Here is a 23,246-nt window from a genome sequence, read left to right as displayed (position 1 = left end):
AAAAAAAAAAAACAGCTCTCCAAATTTGAAAAGAAAAAAATAAATAAATGAGTAAGCATTAATAGATCTTGTAGTAAATAATTATTTATGGAGGTAGGAATGGTATCATTTTCTGTTGTCAGGAATACCGAATATTCTTGTGCATTAGATGGATACACATGGCAGCCAATGGGAGATGGTACGATTGCCATACTTTTTCCACATTGGTTGCTCTGAATTCTGTTATAGAGCTTGCACATAAAGATTTTTAAACACGAAGGTGGTAAAAAATTAAATTCAATGGTCGAATTAAATTTGTATATTTATTTTGTTCCACCTCAATTCTGTAGAGGATTTTTTTTAAAAATGTATTAGTGTAGTACAATGAAATCATTCTCCACAATTCAGCATGTTCTATAGCTAAGGGGAATAATGACCAATGAATACTGTTCTGGGTTTGCTCTGTTGATGTGATGTAGAAATCCATAGATTGTAACACACTATTGTGTTAGCATTTATGTAGCCAATGGGGCTTGCCACATCTGTAGGGTTGCAGGGCAACAGACATGGATTGTCATTCTTTGCAAAACCTCAAGTGAAAAAATCTGTGATTTTTTCAGTATCTCGGCAGACATGGAATAAGGAATATCTCAAGGGACAATTTCAGCTTCAGTGCAAAAATAAGAGTGGGTGACTTCTATGAAGCGAGAGAAGGACCACAGGTATCTTAGAAATATTTGGACTATAGACTTAAGTTTTATTTTAACACCAACATAGCATCAAAGTCACATTTCTTAGAAATCTGACTTTAATTGCTGGCTACACGTCAATTTTTACAAACTGCCTTAAATGTTAGCGCTTTGAAATAAAAAATTAAAGGCATTGTGATAATAAATAATTTATCACAATTTGTTTGATGCTTTTTATTATATGTGTACTAGCAGTAGTTGTGTGATGTTGCTTGTGTGTCTGTAGTAATGTTTTGTGTCCATGTTATTAGATGTTTGCACTTTGCAGTGTTATTGTGTGCAGTCTGTACAAAGCGCGATGACCTTGTTATGTTTTTCTTTTTATACAGCACATGCCATAATTAGATTGTAAAGCTAATATACGAAAAGATATTTGGCCTCACTTTCAGGCATTGAGACGATGCTTCAATAAATTGGTGAAGATTGTGGGATTTAAATATACTGTGGATGTATCTGGACATCATATTAAAACGATAGCCGCTTAAGGATATAACTTTTTTTTTTTCTTAGCTCATCCAAATTTGTTTATTATTAATTAGAAAGTTGAACATTTTTGACTCTGTTTACTAAACATTGAGTGATGCTGACTTGACCCAATGGGAGAACTTTTCAAAATCTTTGCCATGCATTGTATGTTCGGTGTGGCCTCACCAACACTCACTGCTTAGTGATTAGATCACATGTGTATCTAAACCATCTGGTTTTGTGTTGGTTTTTAAACGCTGGTGTACAATTGGCCATCAACATAACACATAGTCCAAAGGCATAGCGGGTAAAATTTACACAGTTTGATTTTGCAAAAACAAAGAAAAATGTCACTTTATTATTATACATGTCTGTCTTTCGATTAACATTTTGTTTTCAAAGTGCCAGTCTGAGCAATGTACACTATGTTCCTTGCAAAGTTTGTGGTGCACTGAGGTCTCCTACCCTGTCCCCCTGCATATAGTTACTTATAATAGCAATGCTAAACTCACCCATTGTACTACCTGGATGAAAACCCACTATGCACATCCCCACATCCTATAACATACCCTGTTTAGAAAAACTCATAATAAGGTCTGCATCTTCAATGCTCAATCAATCTGCCTTTTTCCAGCGATGTCCAGGTTGGGGACGAGCAACAGACGATAGATTTTCTTTGGAGTTGGTAAATGTTAGAGGAACGGTCGGCAAAATATTAAAAGGATAAGGAAAAATTTTAAAGAAATATTTTAAAATCATCTAAGCAAAATAATTACTATAAAGACGAGTGTTGTGGCTTTGATTTCAGGCCTGATTAGAAGACTTGTTGGAAAAAGATGATCATAGGAGTTCACTTTTTGATCTTTAGTTTACAGTTAGCATAGAGCGGTGGATGGCTTCGTTAGTGGCGCGCTTATTACAGTATAGACCTGGCGTGGTAACTAAAGGGGCTTACCTACTAATTCTTATTAAGAACTTCTGAGTCACAGCTGCTTTCTATGGAAGAAGCATGTGATAATTACATTAAAGAATGCCATTTGGATATTTTCTAAGAATCTTTTAGTTCTTTAGTTCCTTGTTTTAAGCGTAGGGTCACAAATAATATTGCAAATGTCATTTATTCATGAGTTTTTGATATATTGATATTTTCAAAAAAAGTATAACCAAAACCATTAAATGATTTGGGAAGCTTATCCAATATATTAAATTGAGGCCATAGTTACAACAGAGGGTGTACTATCAGATATCATGAACATATTGTACTTTTCAGCACATATACCCATACATGTAACCAGTGAAACATGTTGGTTACACAGCCTCCATATAAACCCCCTTCTTCAGATGTTCCAGGACACATCACTTGCACACACTGCCTTCCCGTGTTCTGCGATGGATTTTTTTTTTTTAAAAAAAGATCGGTGCATATAAATTAGCATAAAATCAGTGCCAGTTACAGTGTGTCACATTCTCAGCTTTACAAAGCATTACTTTGTACTGGTAAACAAATGTGCATCATTTGCTGTGTGTCCGATCATTAACTACACAGGAAAATCAGAACCACCCTTGTGTTTCATCATTCATCAAAATAAATTCAAAGAAATGGAAACTAATTGCAGTTGGGAAGTGAGGAATGTGATTTAAGATTACAGCCGAAATCACCTGTGTTTCTTTCTTCTCCCGTGACAGTGCTAAATCCCTATTGTCAAATGTCATCCATGTATTTTACTTTAAAAGCTATCTGCCACACATTATAGACCCAATCGGTGAAAGAGGTTTAGTGAACCTGCACTAAGGTATCCTTTTTATTGGGTATATGTACAGTTTTTTTCGAGTTTCCCTTTGGCTGTTGGTAATAATCATTGTAACGGATGCTCTCGCTGTGCAGTAAATGAACCCATTAACCTGTTGTGTAAACAGGGAAAAACAGCAGAAAGCCCTACTTGATTGCTTAAAAGATTCAATTATTATTTTGGGAGAAGGGCTACATTTTTGGGCCCATTGTAGTTACTAGATGCCTTCTCATTTCCAATCATGTGCCATCCCTAGTAATCTGAAGGTTCTAGGGATCTGCAGTAGTTACATTATATTTTAGAGTGAAGGTTTTGGCACTGTTGGATCCCAGTGGCAGTGTGTTGCGCTTTCCCTAGTGTGTGTGTGTGTGTGTGTGTGTGTGTGCATGTATGTGTGAGAGCGTGTAAAATGACAGGCTTATTATTCAGCAGCTTAAAAAATAAAAATAAGCATCCAATATACCTTTCAGCTGGTGTTGTTCTATGCAGTAATGGGATATGACCTTACTTAACCTATTAGTAGTGTGTTAGTGGATCTGGGAAAGGAGATTTTAAAGGTACACTCCAGACACCTAAAGCACTTCAGCTTGCTAAAATGCTCTATGTGTGAAGAGTTGATTCAAAATAAAGGATAACGCACTCTCACAGTGAAAACCAGGGTCATCAAGGACCGGGTTGGTGAAAACCCAATTCAGTAGATATTAGTAGAAAGTGTAGGTCAAGGCACTCAAGATGTCTTCAAAAAGGCAGATTTATTGAAAACGGAAAGTGCAACATTTTAGCCTTCGCAGAGGCCTATGTCAAGCTCCGCTTTCATTTGTATAACTGACAGTTTGCTTATTGTCACATGAACTGCTCTAAAATAAATCTGATTTATAGGGGCTTATACACTAAATGGTCTTTTTAACTGTACTATTTTCATAGATTTTACAGATCAGTTGTTACTGAGCACAAATCATTGAGTTAGTGAATTGAAACTTTTGCAGACAATTGACAAAGTAGTAGCACATTTTCGGGATAGCAGAACTATTTTCTATTCCCTTGCCCCTTCTCTATAATTCATTGTTAAACAAATAAGTCCCGATTGTGTTACGGCAGAAACAACCAATTATTTATGTTATGCTGCCATTTCACTGTAATCATTTGATTAAGGGTCTGTATTGCAAGTCATTGGCTCCTTAAATATATACCGAATCCGTAAATCTTTTTGTTAGGAATATAGCAAAAACATACACTTTATAGCAGGCTTCCTCAAACTCCGGCCCTCCAGGTGTTGCTGAACTACAACTCCCATGATTCTATTAATGAAATAGATAGGCTGAGAATCATGGGAGTTGTAGTTCAGCAACATCTGGAGGGCCGGAGTTTGGGGAAGCCTGCTTTATAGTGTCGCTAGTTTATAGCCCACTAGGGATTGTAGGAGTTATACGCCGATGAGAGCAGGACATGACTTGGACGTCTTTGATTTAGGGCTGCCGGTTGAACTATTTGATGTACTTGAGGATTATTAACAGAATTTGGAAACATTGAAATGTCATCATATTTTCAAATTTAAAACATATTTATTCTCATGTTGCAAGCTGAAAAAGTAAGTAAATGTGATACTTTGTGTTGAGCTTTTATTTTGGCACTGAGATCGCATGCAGATTGTGTGGTTAGATGTGATTATAGCGATTTGACATTTACCTTACTTATGTGCGTTTGATTAAAGGGAATGCAGTGGTGTCTTTTGAATGATGAGGAAATAGTTCCACGGATCCGAGCCATGGAGGGTCGGCGAGGACGGCCTCCTAATCCAGAGAGGCAGCTAGCGCGAGAAGAGTCGAGAATAAAACGACGAAAAGGGCGACCACCCAATGTGGGCAGCACTGAACTTGTAACAAATGATGATGCAAAGCTGTTAAGGAAGCTTCAAGCGCAAGGTGACTCTTACAGAAATAACAGTCGTATTACAAGGTGTAGTTGACTTTGTGCAGGACACACTGTCACGCTGGACCTCTAATCTCAGTGCAATGCCAGGTGCCAGGACATACATACCTAAGATTGGTGTGAGTTACAAATGCTGTTTGCAGTTACCGCAATCAGTTCAATCATTCTCCCAATTATACTTACCTAGAGAAAAGCATCACTCGTACTTTTGTCCCTTAACCTCTACTGACTGTATACTATAACCGTTACTGACATATTAAAACTCCACCAATCTCAAGCAAGACATGTGCTCCCTTCCATGGTGCTGCCCTAAGATTTAATATTTAAAAATAACTAATTTATGCAATATAAAAGATATATAATGCTGAAGGGTTTATTAAGGGAAACAATACCATGTTAAGATTCTGGAGACATTCTTAAACCGCTCTACATTCATATATATATTTTTGGTTCTCACCACTTCAAGCCATAATATACCCTTCATGGGTGAATTTCTACTCGCCAGGGCCAAATTGTCTGTCACTAGTGGCAAGTGGAAATTGTGATTGTGTGTGTCCCCACAACACTTTATAATGATTTCAGTCTCAAAGGAGAAAAAAATCAAACATGGTTGATAATAGTGATTAATATTCTAGGTGAGACCGGATCTTACGTTAATGATGTTTGTTTCTGCCTTACAGAAATAGCCAGGCAAGCAGCACAAATCAAACTTCTTCGTAAGCTTCAAAAGCAGGAACAAGCAAGAGCTGCTAAAGAAGCAAAAAAACAGCAAGGTACGTCTTTACAAAACATCATCCGTGATTTATTTTGATATGGTGATCAGCGATAACTTAAACAAAAACAAGTAAAAAACCTTTTCATTCGGAGAGAAAACCCCCACAATGTGATCATAAAAACCTGTATTATGACACATTTAGACATAATATAATAGTTTGAAGAATCCATATGACTTCAGTAATGCAGATTCCTGGTAATGGATTATTGCTTTATCTTATAATATCCTTTTCATTGATCTAACTATTTTTTGTATTGGCAACCATTCTGGAGACATTACCTTTATCATGTTCAACATGTCAACATGTTGCTTCTCATTATCGTTCATTATAATTCTCACTTGACTTTTTCTCATTTACATGTTATGGGTGTTCTATATCTTTGCCATGCGAGAGAACATTTATAACAATTTGTATATGAAGATGTTTTGGGGAGTTTTATTTATATACATATATATATTTTTTAACATTTATTTTAATTCTTTATTTTATTTGCGCATATGTTAGACAAACAGATGAACAGACATAGTAACACATGATTATGGCGTTGGGGACTCTGCGCATTTTTATATAATTATTCAAGCTTAGCTTCAGACATGTAAACAAGAAAATAAGTCAAGCTAGACACACTTCCAGGATACTGGATTACTACAGCATTTTCCACTTTAAGACATCGGTTAGGCATGTAGAGACTAGACAATAAATTGAGCCGTGTTACGGTATATATGAATTGCATGTGGGATACACCACTGGGACTGGGTGCATTATTAAGGTGCCCCTGGAGGCTGGACCCTTAGCCTTGATCATGCTCAGGTGTAGGTCACCAACTATGCCGGGTGTGCTACATGTACAGACTCGGCGATATTGCTAACCACATTTCAATTTAGTGTACAACACGATCAACGGACACATAAGTAAAGGCCCTGTAGAGGAATGAACTGAGAGGGGCTCATTGGCAGAGTACAGTTGTGGATCTCCCCTCACCGCTCTACCCACGTACTGGAGGCGGTGTTCAGGCAAGTTAAGGTGGGGGTGTCCCCAGGTGCGGCACAGCTCCTTCCCTCCAGTTCCAATAGAATCTCTAGATGTGACGTGCATTAACTGTGTCAGTGCCTCAGGCTGGCTAAAATTTTGTGGGACTATGATACTGGCATGTTAGTGTGGTGTCGTATAGGGGGTTCCGCGGTGCCTTATGTATCGAACCCTGTATGCCGGGATAGATTTGCCTTTGCTTTTATAGTGTGCCTGGAGACTGTGTGCTTACTAAAGAGCTGCATTGCAATCCCTAACCAAGGGGATCACGGGGGTGGGGGAGGGGGTAACATTGAGAGTAATGACTCTTCCGTGGGTGTAGGATGCACTTCACTTAAGCGATTAAGCCCAGGTCAGCAGTTATGCATTAAGTAACTTGCATTAAGTAAATTGTTGAGAACCAGAGAAAACAATTAAAACAAGAAGAATAAAAAATCATAATACTGCAGTGCCTTGAGCCCATGGGTACTTCAAGTAGCTGCTTCCATGTATTTGTTCGTTCTAGAGGGTCATCTTTGAGGGATCCCATGTATGAGATGTTGTTGGGTTCCCTGGCAGATCGGGCCGCTCTGGAAGCCCCAGGCTTCGTAGGAATGGTTCAGTGTCGGCAGGTGATATGATTTTCAGCGTGGTGTCATTCCGGGACCGGGTGACTGTTAAGGCTCTTGATAGTGTCCATTTGTAGACTATCCCCTCTTCCTGAAGCCGGCGGGTCACCAGTCCCAGTGATTTTCTCCACTGTAGGGTACTCCTTGTCAGGTCTTGGAAGGAGAGAAGTTGTGAGGACTCAAAGTCCAAGGGAGACTTGCCTTTCACCGCAGCTAGGATCCGCTGTTTATCTGTTATAGTTTGACATCTGATGGTCACATCATGTGATGCTGATTTAGGTGCTTGTCTTGGCTTATTTATGTGAAAGAAGCCATCTAGGATCAATCTCTTCGCCAGAGCTTGTGGCAGCAGTACCGCTAGGAGTCTCCTGAGGTAGTGGGGCAATTCCTCTGGGCCAATTGCGTCTGGTATACCTCGGAGTTTAATATTAGTGCACCGAGTTCTGTCCTCAGCTAAATCAAATCTTGTTTGCAGTTCTGAGTGGGAAGACTGACATTGGAGAAAGTCCTCTTTTAAGGCCTTTATCTCTTGCTGCACATCTTGCAGTCATCGCTTGGACCTCTGTTCTCATCAGGTCCATATCGGCCGCAGACATCTGTTTTAGTTCCAGTAAGAGATTTTTAATGTCCAGTTTAGTGGCTGGTGTCAAGGCATCTTGATCTACAGGCATTGTATCATGTGTATGAGGTTCTGGGGGGTCCAGGATTTCTCCTGTGGCCCGCTCCGAGGAGGTGGAGCTTGTGTCGTGCTCCAACGGTGTTGCCATCTTGCGGGCTGTCGGGTGTTGGAGCATAGTGCCAATATCTTGGGAGTCGCTGCTCGTATATACCTGCGGTTTCTGCGATCTCCGGCCAATACTGTGTGCTGGGGGTCCCTGTTGGTTTTTCGGAAGGTGTTTTGGACTTCCATGGGGTATGCTGTATAGGAGAGCATTACCTTCAGCGGTGAGAAAGTGAGGTAGGCCCCAGTCCTGCAGCACACTTTCCTCCCCGTCTGCGGGAACAAGAAGGGCATCGGCTCGCAGCGTGAGGATTAGAAGGCAATAGTTTTCTCAGGTGGATTGTACTCTGGGATAGTCGATTTATTTAGATTTAAGTTCTTGCCTTGGGAGCTCAGGCAAACGGCGTCTCGTCCGCTCAAGTGTTAGGCTCTGCCCTCAAGATTTATATTTTTAGCTTGCTGTTTAAATCTTTGTTTTGAAATTGGGCACATTGAGAATTGCTGGTAAAACTAACCGTTATATATAACTCTTGTACATCCTTCAAATAAGGTTCCTCCCCTTTAGGAATGTTTGCATGGCTTGTTTCGAAATCATTTAGGCTTGGCTAGTCGCAGGTTGATATTTAAGAAAGTTTTATGACATGTTCATCTTTAAAGAGAACTTTAACTTCTTTGGGAAATCCAAACATATTGAAAATCACCTTCAACTTGTGTTAATTGTTTGTTTTGTTTTTTTAAATGTGATTCTCCATTAAAATTAGGATTTTGTAAATGATGCCACAGCCTGGGCAAACATTGGAAACAAGAAGGAGAAATGGTTAAATTCCTCCTCTTCTCTGTGCTGATTGTCAGATGTAAAGCATAACTTATAACAATGATTGACAGGGAGATGGAGGCACCAAGTTTCAGGATAAAGAGGTGTGGATTTCTACATTTAATTATATTTTTTCCACCTCATAGATACAGTTTTGTAAAATGTAGAGAATAAGGAAACAATATATTAAAAATCGTAGCAAGTGATCGTTCCCTTCTAAACTTTTCTCCTATGAATATTTATGTTGTATCATGATGTAGCCCTTCCAAGCGGTAACATTTTGCTATGCACGATCGATAGTGTTCTTGTATAAAGCAAAACTGTCACCTTTGTAGAAGTGACAGCTCCTCCTTATCTCAACCCAGTACCGGATATTGAGGTATTGGAGATAAGTACAAAAAGAAATGCACTTAAATCTACAATGCCATGCGAGGGTATGCTCACTCATTCCTTCTTTCCATAGTGCAGTATGCATGCATGGCATCACAGGGGTTAAGTCAATTTGCATTTTGTCTGTGCCAGGATATTATTATTATTATTATTATTATTATATTATTATTATATTATTTATAGAGCGCCGTCAAATTCCGCAGCGCTTTACAATGGGTGGACGAACAGACATGTAGTTGTAACCAGACAAGTTGGACACACAGGAACAGAGGGGTTGGGGGCCCTGCTCAATGAGCTTACATGCTAGAGGGAGTGGGGTAAAATGACACAAAAAGGTAAGGATAGTATTAGACTAGTGACAGTTGCAGAAGAGGAATCAGTTGGGAGCTATTAACAGTTTAATTGGTACGCTTTTGTGAAAAAGTGAGTTTTTAATGATTTTTTGAAGGAGTGGAGACTGGGTGAGCATCTAACGGATATTATATTTATATATGATCTCCGCTATAAGCTTGTGCAGAAACCTCATGTGACCGTTCAGCCCTGATGAGATGAAACTCTTTATTAGGTTGTTAAAAATGAATTTGGATATCGTGTAAATAGAGCTGGTTAGTTTTTATTTACAGACCATTCTCCCGTAACCCTTACAATCTCTCGTTTTTCTTGTTTAGCTATCATGGCTGCAGAAGAGAAAAGAAAGCAGAAGGAACAAATCAAACTTTTGAAACAACAGGTAGTTTCTGCATTGAAACGGATAATTACCAAAAAAATACATTAAACACATATTCATATATTAAATGTTATTATTATTTGGATATAAAGTACTCTTGCTTTTCAGCATTCACAATGTGGGTTTATAAAGTCTCTTTGTATAAAATTCCCTTGGTTTGATATGTCCAGCCTACAGCCACTAGTTCAGAATCTGATAGTAGCTACTAGTAGCAAAGATGTTATTAGTCTTGCGTTTCGGTACATTGTCACTGCAGCCAATCAAAATCCACCTTTACCATCACTATTCCACACCAGTCTTTACCTTTATCATAAAGATGTGTATTTTCCAAATGTCATGTTTCACAGACATGGGACAAAACTTGTTTTATTTTAAAAAGAAAACCGTTTGAAATAGCTTTAATTGAAGAAAGCAAATTGCATATAGCACCCGTTAAACACGGTCTGCACAATAGCTACTGCATTAATGGCAAGTGTACATCAATCTCTTTAGGCATTAGGACAGGTCTTAGTAAATACTATTCTCTTGATGCTGGCAATTTGTGTGTTGTTTGAAAGAATTAAATCAGCTGTTCGCTTATTTTTATTTCCACGGTTCATTAAGTTTTTTGGAAGCTTTTGATAATGAACTCACACATAAATTAATTCAAACTGAAAGATAAGTTTATCCTGCTCTTGTGCAGATCTTTGAGATAACAATGATATTGATTAGGTAGGCAAGGTTTTCTAAATGTCAAACCTCCAAAGCCCTAGCTTAAGTGAATATGACTCTTTGAAATGCAAAGTTCTCTCTGCATATTTACTGTACCAATGATTGGGGCTCTTATTATTATTTTTTTTTTTCCATTTATTAATTGTTCGTACTTGGGGACTGGTCAATCAAAGGGTAATCTGGCAAATCCTCAATTTTTATAGGTTTTTCTTGTGCACCAGGGACAGACTGTTTGTGTTTTGTTTTATCTCCAAAAATATTTGTTAAAAAAAATAAATAAATGTTGAGCCTGATGGTAATATATCATTTTGCAATAAGGTGGACGCCACACTATGGCTCACAGGATGAGCATGTTCTGTACAAACCTTACGATATGCCTGGCACTTTCTTGGTATTTAAGGGGTCTGTAATTTAATAACATAAAGGTGAAGAAAAAAAAAACAACAGAACAAGAATCTAACATTCTGAATTTACTCTTTAATATTTGAAATCAGGTACCTATGGGTACTTCATTTTCAGATTAATTTGAATGACATTGATAGTCATTCTGTTTTTGTACTGCTTAAAAAAACAAATCCCATTCTGGGGGAAAACACTTTTGTTTGGTTTTGATGACTGTTGCTATAATTTGGCAATATGGGTATTTTAATTATTACGCAAACAGTGCACCATCATGTATAGCTTGTGTTGTATTTGTTTTAGGAGAAAATAAAGAGGATTGAGCAAATTAGAATGGAAAAAGAACTTCGTGCCCAGCAAATCTTAGAGGTAAAAAGGCCTAGCAAATGGTTTACTGCATTTTAAACATGTATTAAACAGTGCAATATTGTCTGCGCATGTTTTGGTGCAACCTGTATAACAATTCTGCTGATATATATCTGTGATGTTGCTTGATGCATGTGTCTATTGAATATTTGTTCTGTCTTTTTGTCAAACACGCAGACAGCTGGAAAATGTTTTTTTGAGCATTTTTTAATACTAGGATGTAAACAACGTTTATTGAATTAGAACTATATATATATATATATTTAAATATATATAAATAGTTCACCTATATAAATTAATGGTTTCCTTATTTTACCTTTTCTGAAATAACATATTTTTAGGTTTTTCAACAAACAGTGAGTCTGAAAACCAGTTGAAAACGTTAGGCCAAGTTAGTAAACAAAAACCTAGGTTTGAGATTTTTATTTCATCTTTACTAACATTTCGTACCGTGATTAACAACGTGAAACAAACTACAAAAATAGCGACATACAAAAATAATACATACAAACAAAAAAAAAAGACCTTGTCTCACCTAATTATTACTGGCTTTAGAATTTTGTTAGCAAGTAGGTGATCTCATCCAATCAGGGTTATGAAAACCAAATCTGGTTTGATTTTCTATAACTATACCATTACGCAAGATCCTAATTCAGATATTCAGAGATATTTTCATGCTATGCCAATAGCTATTAATAAGAAAGGCCTTTGATCGCCATTATTTAAATGAATGGCTTACGGCTGATTAGCATGCAGGAAGAAATTCTGCTCTATTCTGCAGTGTCCTGTATCGTTCTGTCACCCAGGAAGGCATGTAGATTTTTTTTTTTATGAATCTGATGAAGTTTGCAGATTTTTAGTTGTGCTGTTGCATGACCTTGAGACCTGTTTTGCATGCACAGGCTAAAAAGAAAAAGAAGGAAGAAGCAGCAAATGCCAAATTATTGGAAGCCGAGAAACGAATAAAGGTTAGTTTAGATAACGAGCATCAGTTCTCATTCCAAACGTCTATTTATATCAAATGTGCGTTGGGTGCTAGGAGAAGGGATTGAGCTTTAATGACTTGTTTTTATTTTTTAAAAAGAATATCCTAATTAGTAGATTAACATCTAAAAACAAACAAAAAGTAACACTCATGTGTGCGTCTGTGTGTGTGTACACTCTGCATCTGCATGTTCGTTGCTCTGAAATATATATATATATATATCTCTATATATTTATTTTTTATAATGTTTAAAGAGATTGACAAATAAAATGGATAACCTTTTACAAAAACATACCAGAAATGAACTGTGTGTAGCAGACTCATAAACACAAGGAATTCGGCCTTTCTGCTGTCTGTTAGAAAGAAATGATAACTAGAGAAGGGAATTCTTAGGAAGTAATAAAAAACAAGAGGTTGTCCTTCTTGGCCACTTTCATTTTGCTGTGCGTTTGTAATACTGACTGATAGAAAAGAGAGTGAACAGCAATACAAGCGTTCGAAAACCATAGATATATACAGTTCTTTGATTTGGTGCTTTTACATTGTGTTTACCCCGTCTTATATTGCAGAGAACCTTGATCTATTTAAAAACACAAAAAATAAAGGGACAGTTCACATTAGTGCTGAATCGTTCTGCAATGCTTTAGTAAAATATAAAATAAAAAAGTAAAAATGAAATGCTGCCCTCCTCCATATGTCCCTCATTTGCTGCATACCTGCAGCACTTTCAGAAACCAGGAAACGGCCACGTTTACTCAGCCAATCCTGATTAACGGATTTATTTGAAAGGAAGTGTTGTGAATAAAATTTCCCTGCCCAGCATGTCTAGTTCAACTGTCCTGAGTACATTCCTTCATCAAATGGATTCATTTCTATCCATGTTAGTTGACAATATACCTGTTGTGATCTTGCTGATCCAAATAGTAAGGACTTTCTGTTTTTTTTTGTTGTTTTTTTTTAAGAAAATAAATCCACAAAGTTCTAAAAATATGACCTCTATATTGATAAGAACATTATTAAACCTTTCGAACAGGACTTTAAGTTAGATTGGATAATACTTTATGTAGAATATTTTTCTCCACTTATAGTAGGGGTTGGTATTGAACATTTTAATTGTTGTAATTTTTCAAGTATTCTTAAATTGCCTCCGTTGTCAAGACCCCCCTGAGCCATGTACTGATTGTAAAAAATCTAATTGGAATGTATTATAAACTTTGTGTCAGCTCTATGGCCTTACAGAACCCGCGTCACATGATATTATTGTAAAGTGAGCTGTGTAAATGAGTCATTTAGAACATCTACCTTTATACCTGACTTAGTATTACAGAAACGTCAGTTCAATAAAAGTGCGGTAATTCCAGGACCTCAGTTCTTTATTTAGTCACAGGCATATACTTCGTATCATAAAAGGCAAACCGTTTGTGATCACAAATGCCTGAAATATTTTGGTTTTGTAAAAATGTACAGAAAGTTAAAAAACCAGTGAGTCTACAATAGTTCTTCAGTACTTTGCAGTTATCCAAGATGTTTAACATTCAATTATATAGAAGATTAGTACAACAAAGCACCAGAAACAAAGTAGAAAAAGGAAAACCGAAAACGATAAAATCAAAACATTTCCATAATGCCGGGAGCCACGGGCCCATCCCATCACTCTTTTTAAGTTTCTTTGAGGAGAGCGTTCATAATGACTGACATTACATTTTCTGTCCAGAGACATTTTATCCAAAGAACTAGTGCGTAGATCCTGAAGTAAATACTCCTTTATCCGTATCAAAGTTTACATATTTAGCTACTAGGCAGCAGTCAATCAAATTAATAGATTTACTACAACGTGTTTGGGATTTTCTACCAAATAATTTAAATGCCATTGCCTTTTAGATTCTCACCTGGTAATGCATGCTTGAATTCCATGACCCCATACATTTGTTCAACTTATCATCTTGATACATTTTATCCTGGCGCAATACCTTATTATGTGCAGTATCGTTTACCACTAGTACCTAGATCCAGGGTAAGCAACCTTTGGCATTCCAGATTACATGGACTACTTCTCCCCTGATGCTTTGACAGCATTATGGCTGTAATAGCATCCTGGGAGATGTAGTTCTCCACATCTAGAATGCTGAAGGTTGCCTACCCCTGACCTAGAATCACACAGTGCTATTTATGAGACCCTACCATCGTTTTAATAACTTTCTTCTGCTTCTTTCAAAGGAGAAGGAAATGAGGAGGCAGCAGGCAGTCCTTATGAAACATCAGGTCTGTATACATTGATGATAGGTCTGTGACTTAACTAATGTTTATATTATGTTACTTGCTGTTGCTGGAAGAAATGTTGTCTTCTAACAGCAGCAATGGAATTGTGTGTATTAAATTTATTGCATTATAATGTTTAACTTGTATATTATTTATTAGCTTGCTTTGGTTTGGGGTCTTCTGTGGGGATTTGACTTCTTTAAAAAATGGTTTTGTGATTTGTGAGTTTATTTCTGTTTCGTAATGATGTGCCAACTCTTTCTACCAGGAGTTGGAGAGGCATAGAATAGATATGGTATGGGTATGTTTATTTTTGTACGTCTAACACCGCATCGTGATTTTGGTTGTGATTCTGGTTCTCATAGCAATGCATCAAGTGACCAGCTATCATACTACATTCCCCCTGCATGGCTTAACAGCACAGTGCATTGCATACATCTGCTGCTTTTTAAAGAAAACGACTAATATGTGCAAGACTATCTCACGTTGCTGTCTAGCACGCTGTAAAACAAATATTGCATAAGTTGACGGGATATATATTTTGGTCCTTGAAGCAGTTGTGCTGCTTTCTTTTGCATTCAAAACACATGGGATTGTACCTAAATCTAAATTCCAGGCTCGTTCTTAAGGGACATAAATCTGCATAGCGAACAGCCATGTTTATAGGGCGCAATCAGCAGGAACATTCCATTGGATTCCAGGGTGATTGCTTTACTTTCAAGAGTGAATTGCTTTCATTTTAGTTTTACAAATATCGTTCTAAATATCTTTACTGATTGGCTCAAATTCTATCCGATAAAAATATAAACAGAAAACAAAGTGCAGCTACTGTAGCTCTGTGCAATGCATCCAAGGACTCTCAATTCAGACAGTCGTTTCATTCATGCATGCTTTAAGCCATACATACCTGTATTTATTTCATTTAGTCCATTATTAAGAAAATGTAATCGTGAAATTATACATCTTAATGTATAGTAAAAAAAAAAAAAAAGGTTACATTTTCAAGTAAGCAGATCCCTTCGTCAATTGGCTTATCCCAAAAAAGTAAACAAACAAAAAAGCAGATGTAAAGTAATAGACCTGTTTCAGCCAGTTTTTAAGCTGTATGGTCTGCTCGCGAGCTTATAACTGAGCATCACACTGTAACTGACCATGAGTATACTCTGTACACTTGTGTTTTACACCGTCGTCATTATTCATTGCTTTACTCTTGCCGCTTTTGATTGTGTACCTGCTTTCTAAAACCTCCACTAAAAGACGCACACCCGGCCTTATATGCCCTGTATTTTTAGCATTCACTGCTAAATCTGCAACTTTTGGCTGTGTGTTCACCAAATATTGTGTGTCTGTCAAGCTGTTTTTTGAGCGTCGCCTGATTTTACTTGTTCTCTTAGGAGCGAGAGAGGCGAAGGCAACATGTCATGCTAATGAAAGCAGTAGAAGCTCGTAAAAAGGCAGAGGTAAGTGCTATAGCGATTATGCTATGGAGATGATCACAGTTCAAGGAATTTAAAGTTCCACTAAACTTTAAAAACCAGCAGGTATTTCTTTAATCTGAACACAAATATTACCATATACCGTAAGTCACTAGAACTTAACTTCTCAGTTTATCTATCATGACAATACTAAAAAAATAAAAATAAAATGTGTATTTATTTTGTTAGCAGAAATGCTAGCAAATGTATAGATTTGTGAAAAAGCTAGCTTTTCAGAATCTGTGCAAAGATTGAGTGATGGGCAGAACAGGAGAACCCACCTACAACAATCTATCCCCATAAACCGGTTTATCCCTCTCCTCGTCTGCTAGGGATAATGTTGATGGAATATTGCGAGCAGTTATGAGTTGGGTGTAATTGGCTGAGAGCAAGGAAAGTACAAAAATGTATGTGTGTGTGTCAGCTGACCCTCTCAGCCAGTCGCTGCCCTTTCCTCACTGCTCATGCTGATGCTTTCATATTGAGATGAAGTAGTTATGGTTTCCAAAGCAATTAAATATATGATGTATCACCATGGTAAGATACATTTTCAGTGAGATGTTATTTTTAAATGTCCACTATAAGGTCACATGCCATATCCCAATTGCAGAACTCGCATGCTCTAATCTAATCTAGTCTCCAGCTGCGTCACTCTCTTCCTGCAGTGGAAAGAAAGCTCTAGTTTGCAAAGTCTATCATTAGGAGACATTCTAACGTAACCCTCTTTACTGATGGCATCTGAAAAGCATGTCTCTGTTTAAAAGTGGGAAATCTATATCATTTTTAAAAATGACCTCCTAAGCAAGTTTATCACATGGGTGTTGCTTTCATTACAAGTCTACAAGTGTTGTGTGTATGTAGCATGTTCCCCTCACCCTAACGTGTGGAACGATGTATTAACGCTTTCTTTATTTACATTAAAGGGTTACTTACTGCAAGCACCATGACCACTTCAATCATTTGAATTGGCCGTGGTACCTGGATTCTGCACATGCAGAGATCATTGGGGGCTTCATTTGTCATTGTCCGCTAATGTCAGTTTTATGCATATTGAACGTCTGTCTTCAGCGTGTTGCCGACAGACATCAAATGGCAGCACACCCCTCCCCCATCCATGTCCTCCCCAGCAAGAGGGAGTGATGCCAGCGGAGGAGAATCAGGTGGCTGGGAGAACCTGTCCTCCACTCTGATACGGACGTCTGTTTAAGCTCTATTTATTAGTATTATTTTTTTAATGTTTACTTTTATGTAATTTTCGCAGTTCTTTCAGCTGTAGGTACAGCACTGGTAAACATGGCTCAGCTCAACAAGAGGAGTTACAATGCTAAATCATCTAAGGGCTGAACATTCCCAAGTTGTCTAAGCAGCTCCCAGATTCAAGCTTAGATAGGAAGTGTTAATGTGACCAAAACAGTGTTTTCTTAAAACACTTATTTTTGGTTGCAGTAACCCTTTAATATAGTGTTTTCCAACCGAGTCCTCATGGGCCACCAACAGTCCTGTTTTATTTCAATGGAGATATTGACCAAATCTGGACTGTAGGTGAACCATGAGGACTGGGTTGAAGATCACTGCTTTAGTACACATCATGCTTAGTGCAAGATAATCTACAGATGGTGCCTGTATTGCACTGGTAAGGGATTTCTGTTTGAAATCAGGATTGATAGTCAAAATGTATGACCTTGCGTCTTACCATGAATAGGTTCAGAAAGACTAATATTTCATAAAGAGATAAGGAGATTTGTCAAAGTCATACTTTTTTCACCACCAGGAGATAATGTAATAGAGACGTAGTTAAGACTCTAGAGGTACAATGCATGAGATTGTGAGAGTGGCGCTTTTATATTACTAAAAACATAACAAAAGGAAATTGTCAGAGTATAAAGTATTGACCAATATTCAGAGATGTTTATCTGCTTGCAGGAGAAGGAACGTTTGAAGCAAGAAAAACAAGACGAAAAACGATTGAACAAAGAACGGAAACTTGAACAGCGAAGATTGGAGCTGGAGCTGGCAAAAGAACTTAAAAAGCCGACTGAAGATATGTGCTTAGCTGATCAAAAGGTAGAAAGATGTTCTCATCCTTTGCACTGCGACACCCCTTTTTCCACCAACAATGGGCAGTGGTCGTCTGGCATTTGGAAAGCACCTGCATCTAATGACACAGTTTAAAAGCTTTCCCCATCTACATGTAACTTCACTCCTTACATCTGGGGAGAGACATACATCTCTGACTTTCCAATTTGCCCCTCGCTAACACTTCATGCATTTACGTTGTTTGTTCTGGGGATATTAAGTGCCATCAAATAATATAACTAAACTCATGTATGAAGATAGAACCAGCCTCATTACTGGTCAAACAGAAAATGTAATGTACTTTTTTTGTGTTTTTGTTTTCCATTCGAAGTCCTCTCAAACTTTAAAGGTGAAATATTACTACAAATGCTGATTTTCATCTTCTGGCAAACCTTTATTGTAGGTAGAGTTTGTGTTTGTCTCTAAAATAAGCCATATACATCTAATAGTCAGGCCATGCCTGTCCTACAACACTGCCAATTCAGTTTGGTGATCTTGTCTTGGCATGTCATTTATCCTGATAGTTTAATGGTCACCATATTGTTACCACAATAATGTTTATTTAGTACACTGAGAACTATGCAGAATTGACAAGAGGTTCGCAAAGTTTAGAACAAACTAGCCAATCTAGAACAATAGTGGAGTGAAGATTTTTCGCAACATGGTTATTGTGACCTTTGATTTTTCAGTCTTTAAGAATTCTTCAAACTTTCTGGTGTAAAACCATGCTTTTCTGCATTATATGGATAATCTATGACATATTTTCTATAGAGAGGAATTCTCTACTTATTCTTTAACAGGTATTTTTTTCTGAAGAATATGTTTATTTTATTGCTATGTATGTTTCATTTTTTTCTCCCTATTTTCTATTTGTTCCTGTAGCCTTTACCAGAACTACCACGTATACCTGGTCTTGTTCTCTCTGGTAGCACGTTTTCCAACTGCCTTATGGTGGTACAGTTCCTCCGGAACTTTGGCAAGGTGCTTGGTTTCGATGTGCATGCTGATGTCCCCACACTAAGTGTCCTACAAGAAGGCTTGTTGAATATGGGTGACAGCATGGGAGAGCTACAGGACCTGCTGGTCAGGCTCCTGTCTGCAGCTGTATGTGACCCAGGAGTCCCACCAGGATACAAGGTATATCTATTAAAGTAGTTATCCAATGATAAGCCACTTGTGGCACTCAATATATTTTCGATAATATGTGTTTTGAAAGTTGTGGTCCACAGCAACTAGATTATCAAGGGTTCATAATCAGTAATCCTTAAAATTTCCATAGTTTTTTCAATTCCGTTCTATTGTCCATGCCATGATCTGATATTAATTTTAACAAGAACTATGCAAACCATCTGCTGGTTTTTCACGCTTTGTAGAAATGTTTGGAGGGAAATATGTTGCAGGTCCATACCTGGAACTTTGCCTATCTGCTTTCCCTGTAGATTCCTCTTCCTTGACCCCTTAAGGACACATGACATGTGTGACATGTCACGATTCCCTTTTATTCCAGAAGTTTGGTCCTTAAGGGGTTAAAGGGACACTATAGTCACCAAAACAACTTTAGTTTAATGAATATGTTTTAGTGTATAGATCATGCCTCTGCAGCCTCACTGCTCATTTAGGATTTAAATCACTTTTGTTTCTGTCTATGCTGCCCTAGCCACACCTCCCCTGGCTGTCACTGACACAACCTGCATGAAAAAAAAAATGGTTTCACTTTCAATCAGATACAAACTTCTAAAGTAACTTATATCTCCTGCTCTGTAAATTCAACTTTAATCACACACAGGAGGCACCTGCAGGTTCTGGCAAGCTATTAACAGAGCAGGAATCAACACAGTAAAGGAGGAGACTATATTTAAAAGAAGGAAAACTACCACAACAAGAGGACTTAAATTAGAGGGGCAAAGGTTTAAAAATAATATCAGGAAGTATCACTTTACAGGGAGGGTAGTGGATGCATGGAATAGCCTTCCAGCTGAAGTGGTAGAGGTTAACACAGTGAAGGAGTTTAAGCATGCGTGGGATAGGCATAAGGCTATCCTAACTATAAGATAAGGCCAGGGACTAATGAAAGTATTTAGAAGATTGGGCAGACTAGATGGGCCGAATGGTTCTTATCTGCCGTCACATTCTGTGTTTCTATGTTTCTATGTTTCTATGTTTCTAGGAGATAAAATCAAACCGAATTTGCTAAAGTGTGAACATTAGATGACTCTTTACATGAAGTGTTTAGGAAGGCTGTGCAAGTCACATGCAGTGAGGTGTGACTAGGGCCGCATAAACAAAGTGATTTAACTCCTAAATGGCAGAGGATTCAGCACTGTTTGCAGGGGCATGTTCTATACACCAAAACTGCTTCATTAAGCTAAAGTTGTTTTGGTGACTATAGTGTCTCTTTAGGGGGATGAAAGAGAAGCAGCTCCTAAGCAAAGTAGCTGGTGTTATGCTAAATGGAGTGGGACCTCCCTAAGATGAATAGTGAATCTGCACTTTGGATTAGGTAAAGGAAGTTTAGACAGATCTAACCCCACTTCCCTCAAATGAAATCTTGCTGCTCTAAAGTAGAGTTCCCAAAATTTAGATCCCCAGCCAGATGCTGTAATTTTTGTTAAAGAAGTATATTTTTTCATCATGTAATTATTGTTTATTTTTCTTATCCTTTCAAGGCTAAAACTGCTCTCGGTGATCATCTGATGAATATTGGGATAAACCGCGACAATGTTTCAGAGATACTTCAGATCTTTATGGAAGCCCACTGTGTACAATCTGATCTTACCGAAAGTCTTAAGACCAAATCTTTCCAGGCACACACTCCAGCACAGAAATCCTCAGTTCTGGCATTTCTGGTTAATGAGCTTGCATGTAGCAAAAGTGTAGTCAGGTAATTCATAAAAAAATATGATTATAACAGATTCATAAATAGTTAGTTGGAAGGGAAGATAGATTCTGAAATAGGTTGCTGGGGGCATTCTGGGAGGGAGGGATGGAAGGATATCCACTATGTCACGTGCTTATTCATCGGTTCTTTTATTATATCATTTCCAGTGAAATCGATAAAAGTATTGACCACATGTCAAATTTAAGAAGGGATAAGTGGATGGTTGAAGGCAAGCTACGCAAGTAAGTATTTCTTCCGTTTCACTGATACATTTGATCTCCAGATAAGTGGTATGTAGCAGAATGAATCTAAGCATTCTTCAGTACAAAACACAACACCCCTAAACTACTTGTAAAATGTAAACTCACTTTGTCACAATTTTCTTTTTGTCAATCTCAATTTGCTTAATCACCGTATACCTCTGTGTTTTCTTAATGTGTTGTACAGCACTGCAGAATATTTTTTAACTTTAAAAATTCAGTTGACTAATAATAATAAAAACACAAAAGTGGTAATAATAACAGTGATGAAATACAGTTACAAGTAGAAATGCCAACGTTTCTATGCCAGTGGGTGCGTGAGATCCTCCTGTCATTGATTATAAAGAATGAGCTAATAAGTATTTGTTGTAATGAGAAGTGTGTTAAAAGTGTAAAGTTGAAAACCTTTTAAATATATAGATATATCACATGCTTGTATTAATTGTATGCTGAGCTGGAAATAATGTACATTTGTTGTAGTTGTATTAATTGCAGTAACTGATTTAAAATGTTATGTTGATGGACGGTTTAGCATTGGTTTGATGATATATTTTCTATTTTAAAGGCTGAGAATGATACACGCTAAAAAAACAGGAAAAAAGGACTCCATGGGCGGCAGTGAAGGAGGGGATGAGCAGCATCTTCTGGGAACACCAACTCAAGTGCGGAGACGCCGGCGGAAGGGACCTGACAGTGACTATGATGATGATGAGGACGATGACAGTGATGACCAGGCTGAGGATGACGATGACGACGAAGATGACAAAAAAGGGAAAAAATCTGAAACCTGTGATGATGAGGTATAACAAATAATTTTAGAACCCACAGAAATATGTGTTGTAACTGTATTTATGTAGAAATTTACATTTACTACAGTTTATGAAGCGTGTCTTAATTTAATTTCTTTTGTACAGATACTAATCTATTGTGTTTTTGATGTGTATTTTGTTCTTGGATGTTTTGAAATGATTGACCCAGTCTATTTTATTATCTCCTAACCTCTCTTTAATTTAAATTAAACAGTCTAAAACTCTGGCACCCATTAGATATGTTTTGTAGCAGTTTTTTGGCTGTATTAACAGGATATCCCTACACCTCACTAGAGCACTCACTATGCACTTAAGGGAATCCTTACCTCACTTATTTGTGTTTTTTCTTTGTAGTTGAATATGTAATCTTTTTATTTGGAGTAGGATCAGAGCAGGTATTATCAATATAGGGACATTACTTGAAGTGTTAGCCCTAGCATAGAACACCCACAAAGGTGTTTCAAGGAGATTGAAGGGAATTAGAATAGTGGTGTATTTAGCAGCATTGTCCTTCAGATTATATTAACCACTGTTTATAGGCTATAACTCCTATTGTCTTACATATGCTAAAGGAGAATTTGATGTACACTCTCCATTGCTCCCTCTATTTACCTGCTTACCCATCTTAGATGGGTTGAAGGAATCTATTTAATTTTAATTTTACCTATACATTTTTGTTTCTTGGTTGATTGCATGGACAGGGCTTTTTTTTGTCTATCGTTCAAATATTGAGAACGACTATGTATTGCCATTTAACTGTTATTGAGGCAGTCTCCTAGATGCATATAGGGATTGCAAGCACTGCTATTCAGAGTGCACTGAGGCAACTGTATCATTTCGGCAATATATAGGTATATGATTTCTGTCCAAACGGTGTGTTCATCACATTGAGACCAGTTTGTTGGGAGTACTCCTTCAAGGGGAACTACCCGATTATAGTTTTTTCTTTGCTTTGGCTGTATTAGTTACCTTTTGCCAAAGCATATCTGAGACTGGTTTGTCAATAAGGGAGGCATAGTACAAATGTGCACAGGTTAAATAGACCTCAAAT

At 37.5% G+C, this 23,246-nt stretch overlaps 1 protein-coding gene across 13 annotated transcripts in view; it reads left to right on the top strand.

The window, feature by feature from the left end:
* The window catches only part of BAZ2B (bromodomain adjacent to zinc finger domain 2B), a 217,099-nt gene that overhangs the window by 178,337 nt on the left and 15,516 nt on the right, over positions 1–23,246 (top strand). For 5 of the 13 annotated variants that reach the window (XM_063429646.1, XM_063429641.1, XM_063429642.1 and 2 more), the window contains 14 exons: positions 600–701; positions 4,695–4,905; positions 5,593–5,685; positions 9,919–9,980; positions 11,391–11,456; positions 12,356–12,421; positions 14,656–14,700; positions 14,966–14,998; positions 16,092–16,157; positions 18,096–18,236; positions 19,131–19,385; positions 20,915–21,129; positions 21,294–21,368; positions 21,952–22,186. In XM_063429646.1, the coding sequence (XP_063285716.1) occupies positions 600–701; positions 4,695–4,905; positions 5,593–5,685; positions 9,919–9,980; positions 11,391–11,456; positions 12,356–12,421; positions 14,656–14,700; positions 14,966–14,998; positions 16,092–16,157; positions 18,096–18,236; positions 19,131–19,385; positions 20,915–21,129; positions 21,294–21,368; positions 21,952–22,186 (1,665 nt within the window). The remainder of the gene's footprint in view (positions 1–599; positions 702–4,694; positions 4,906–5,592; positions 5,686–9,918; positions 9,981–11,390; positions 11,457–12,355; positions 12,422–14,655; positions 14,701–14,965; positions 14,999–16,091; positions 16,158–18,095; positions 18,237–19,130; positions 19,386–20,914; positions 21,130–21,293; positions 21,369–21,951; positions 22,187–23,246) is intronic. The other 8 variants (XM_063429645.1, XM_063429653.1, XM_063429652.1 and 5 more) reach the window with 8 other exon arrangements.

Source organism: Pelobates fuscus, chromosome 8, assembly GCF_036172605.1.
Source record: "Pelobates fuscus isolate aPelFus1 chromosome 8, aPelFus1.pri, whole genome shotgun sequence".
NCBI lineage: Eukaryota > Metazoa > Chordata > Amphibia > Anura > Pelobatidae > Pelobates > Pelobates fuscus.
Note: the sequence above shows the minus strand (reverse complement) of the source record. Positions and strands in the feature narration are given on the sequence as shown.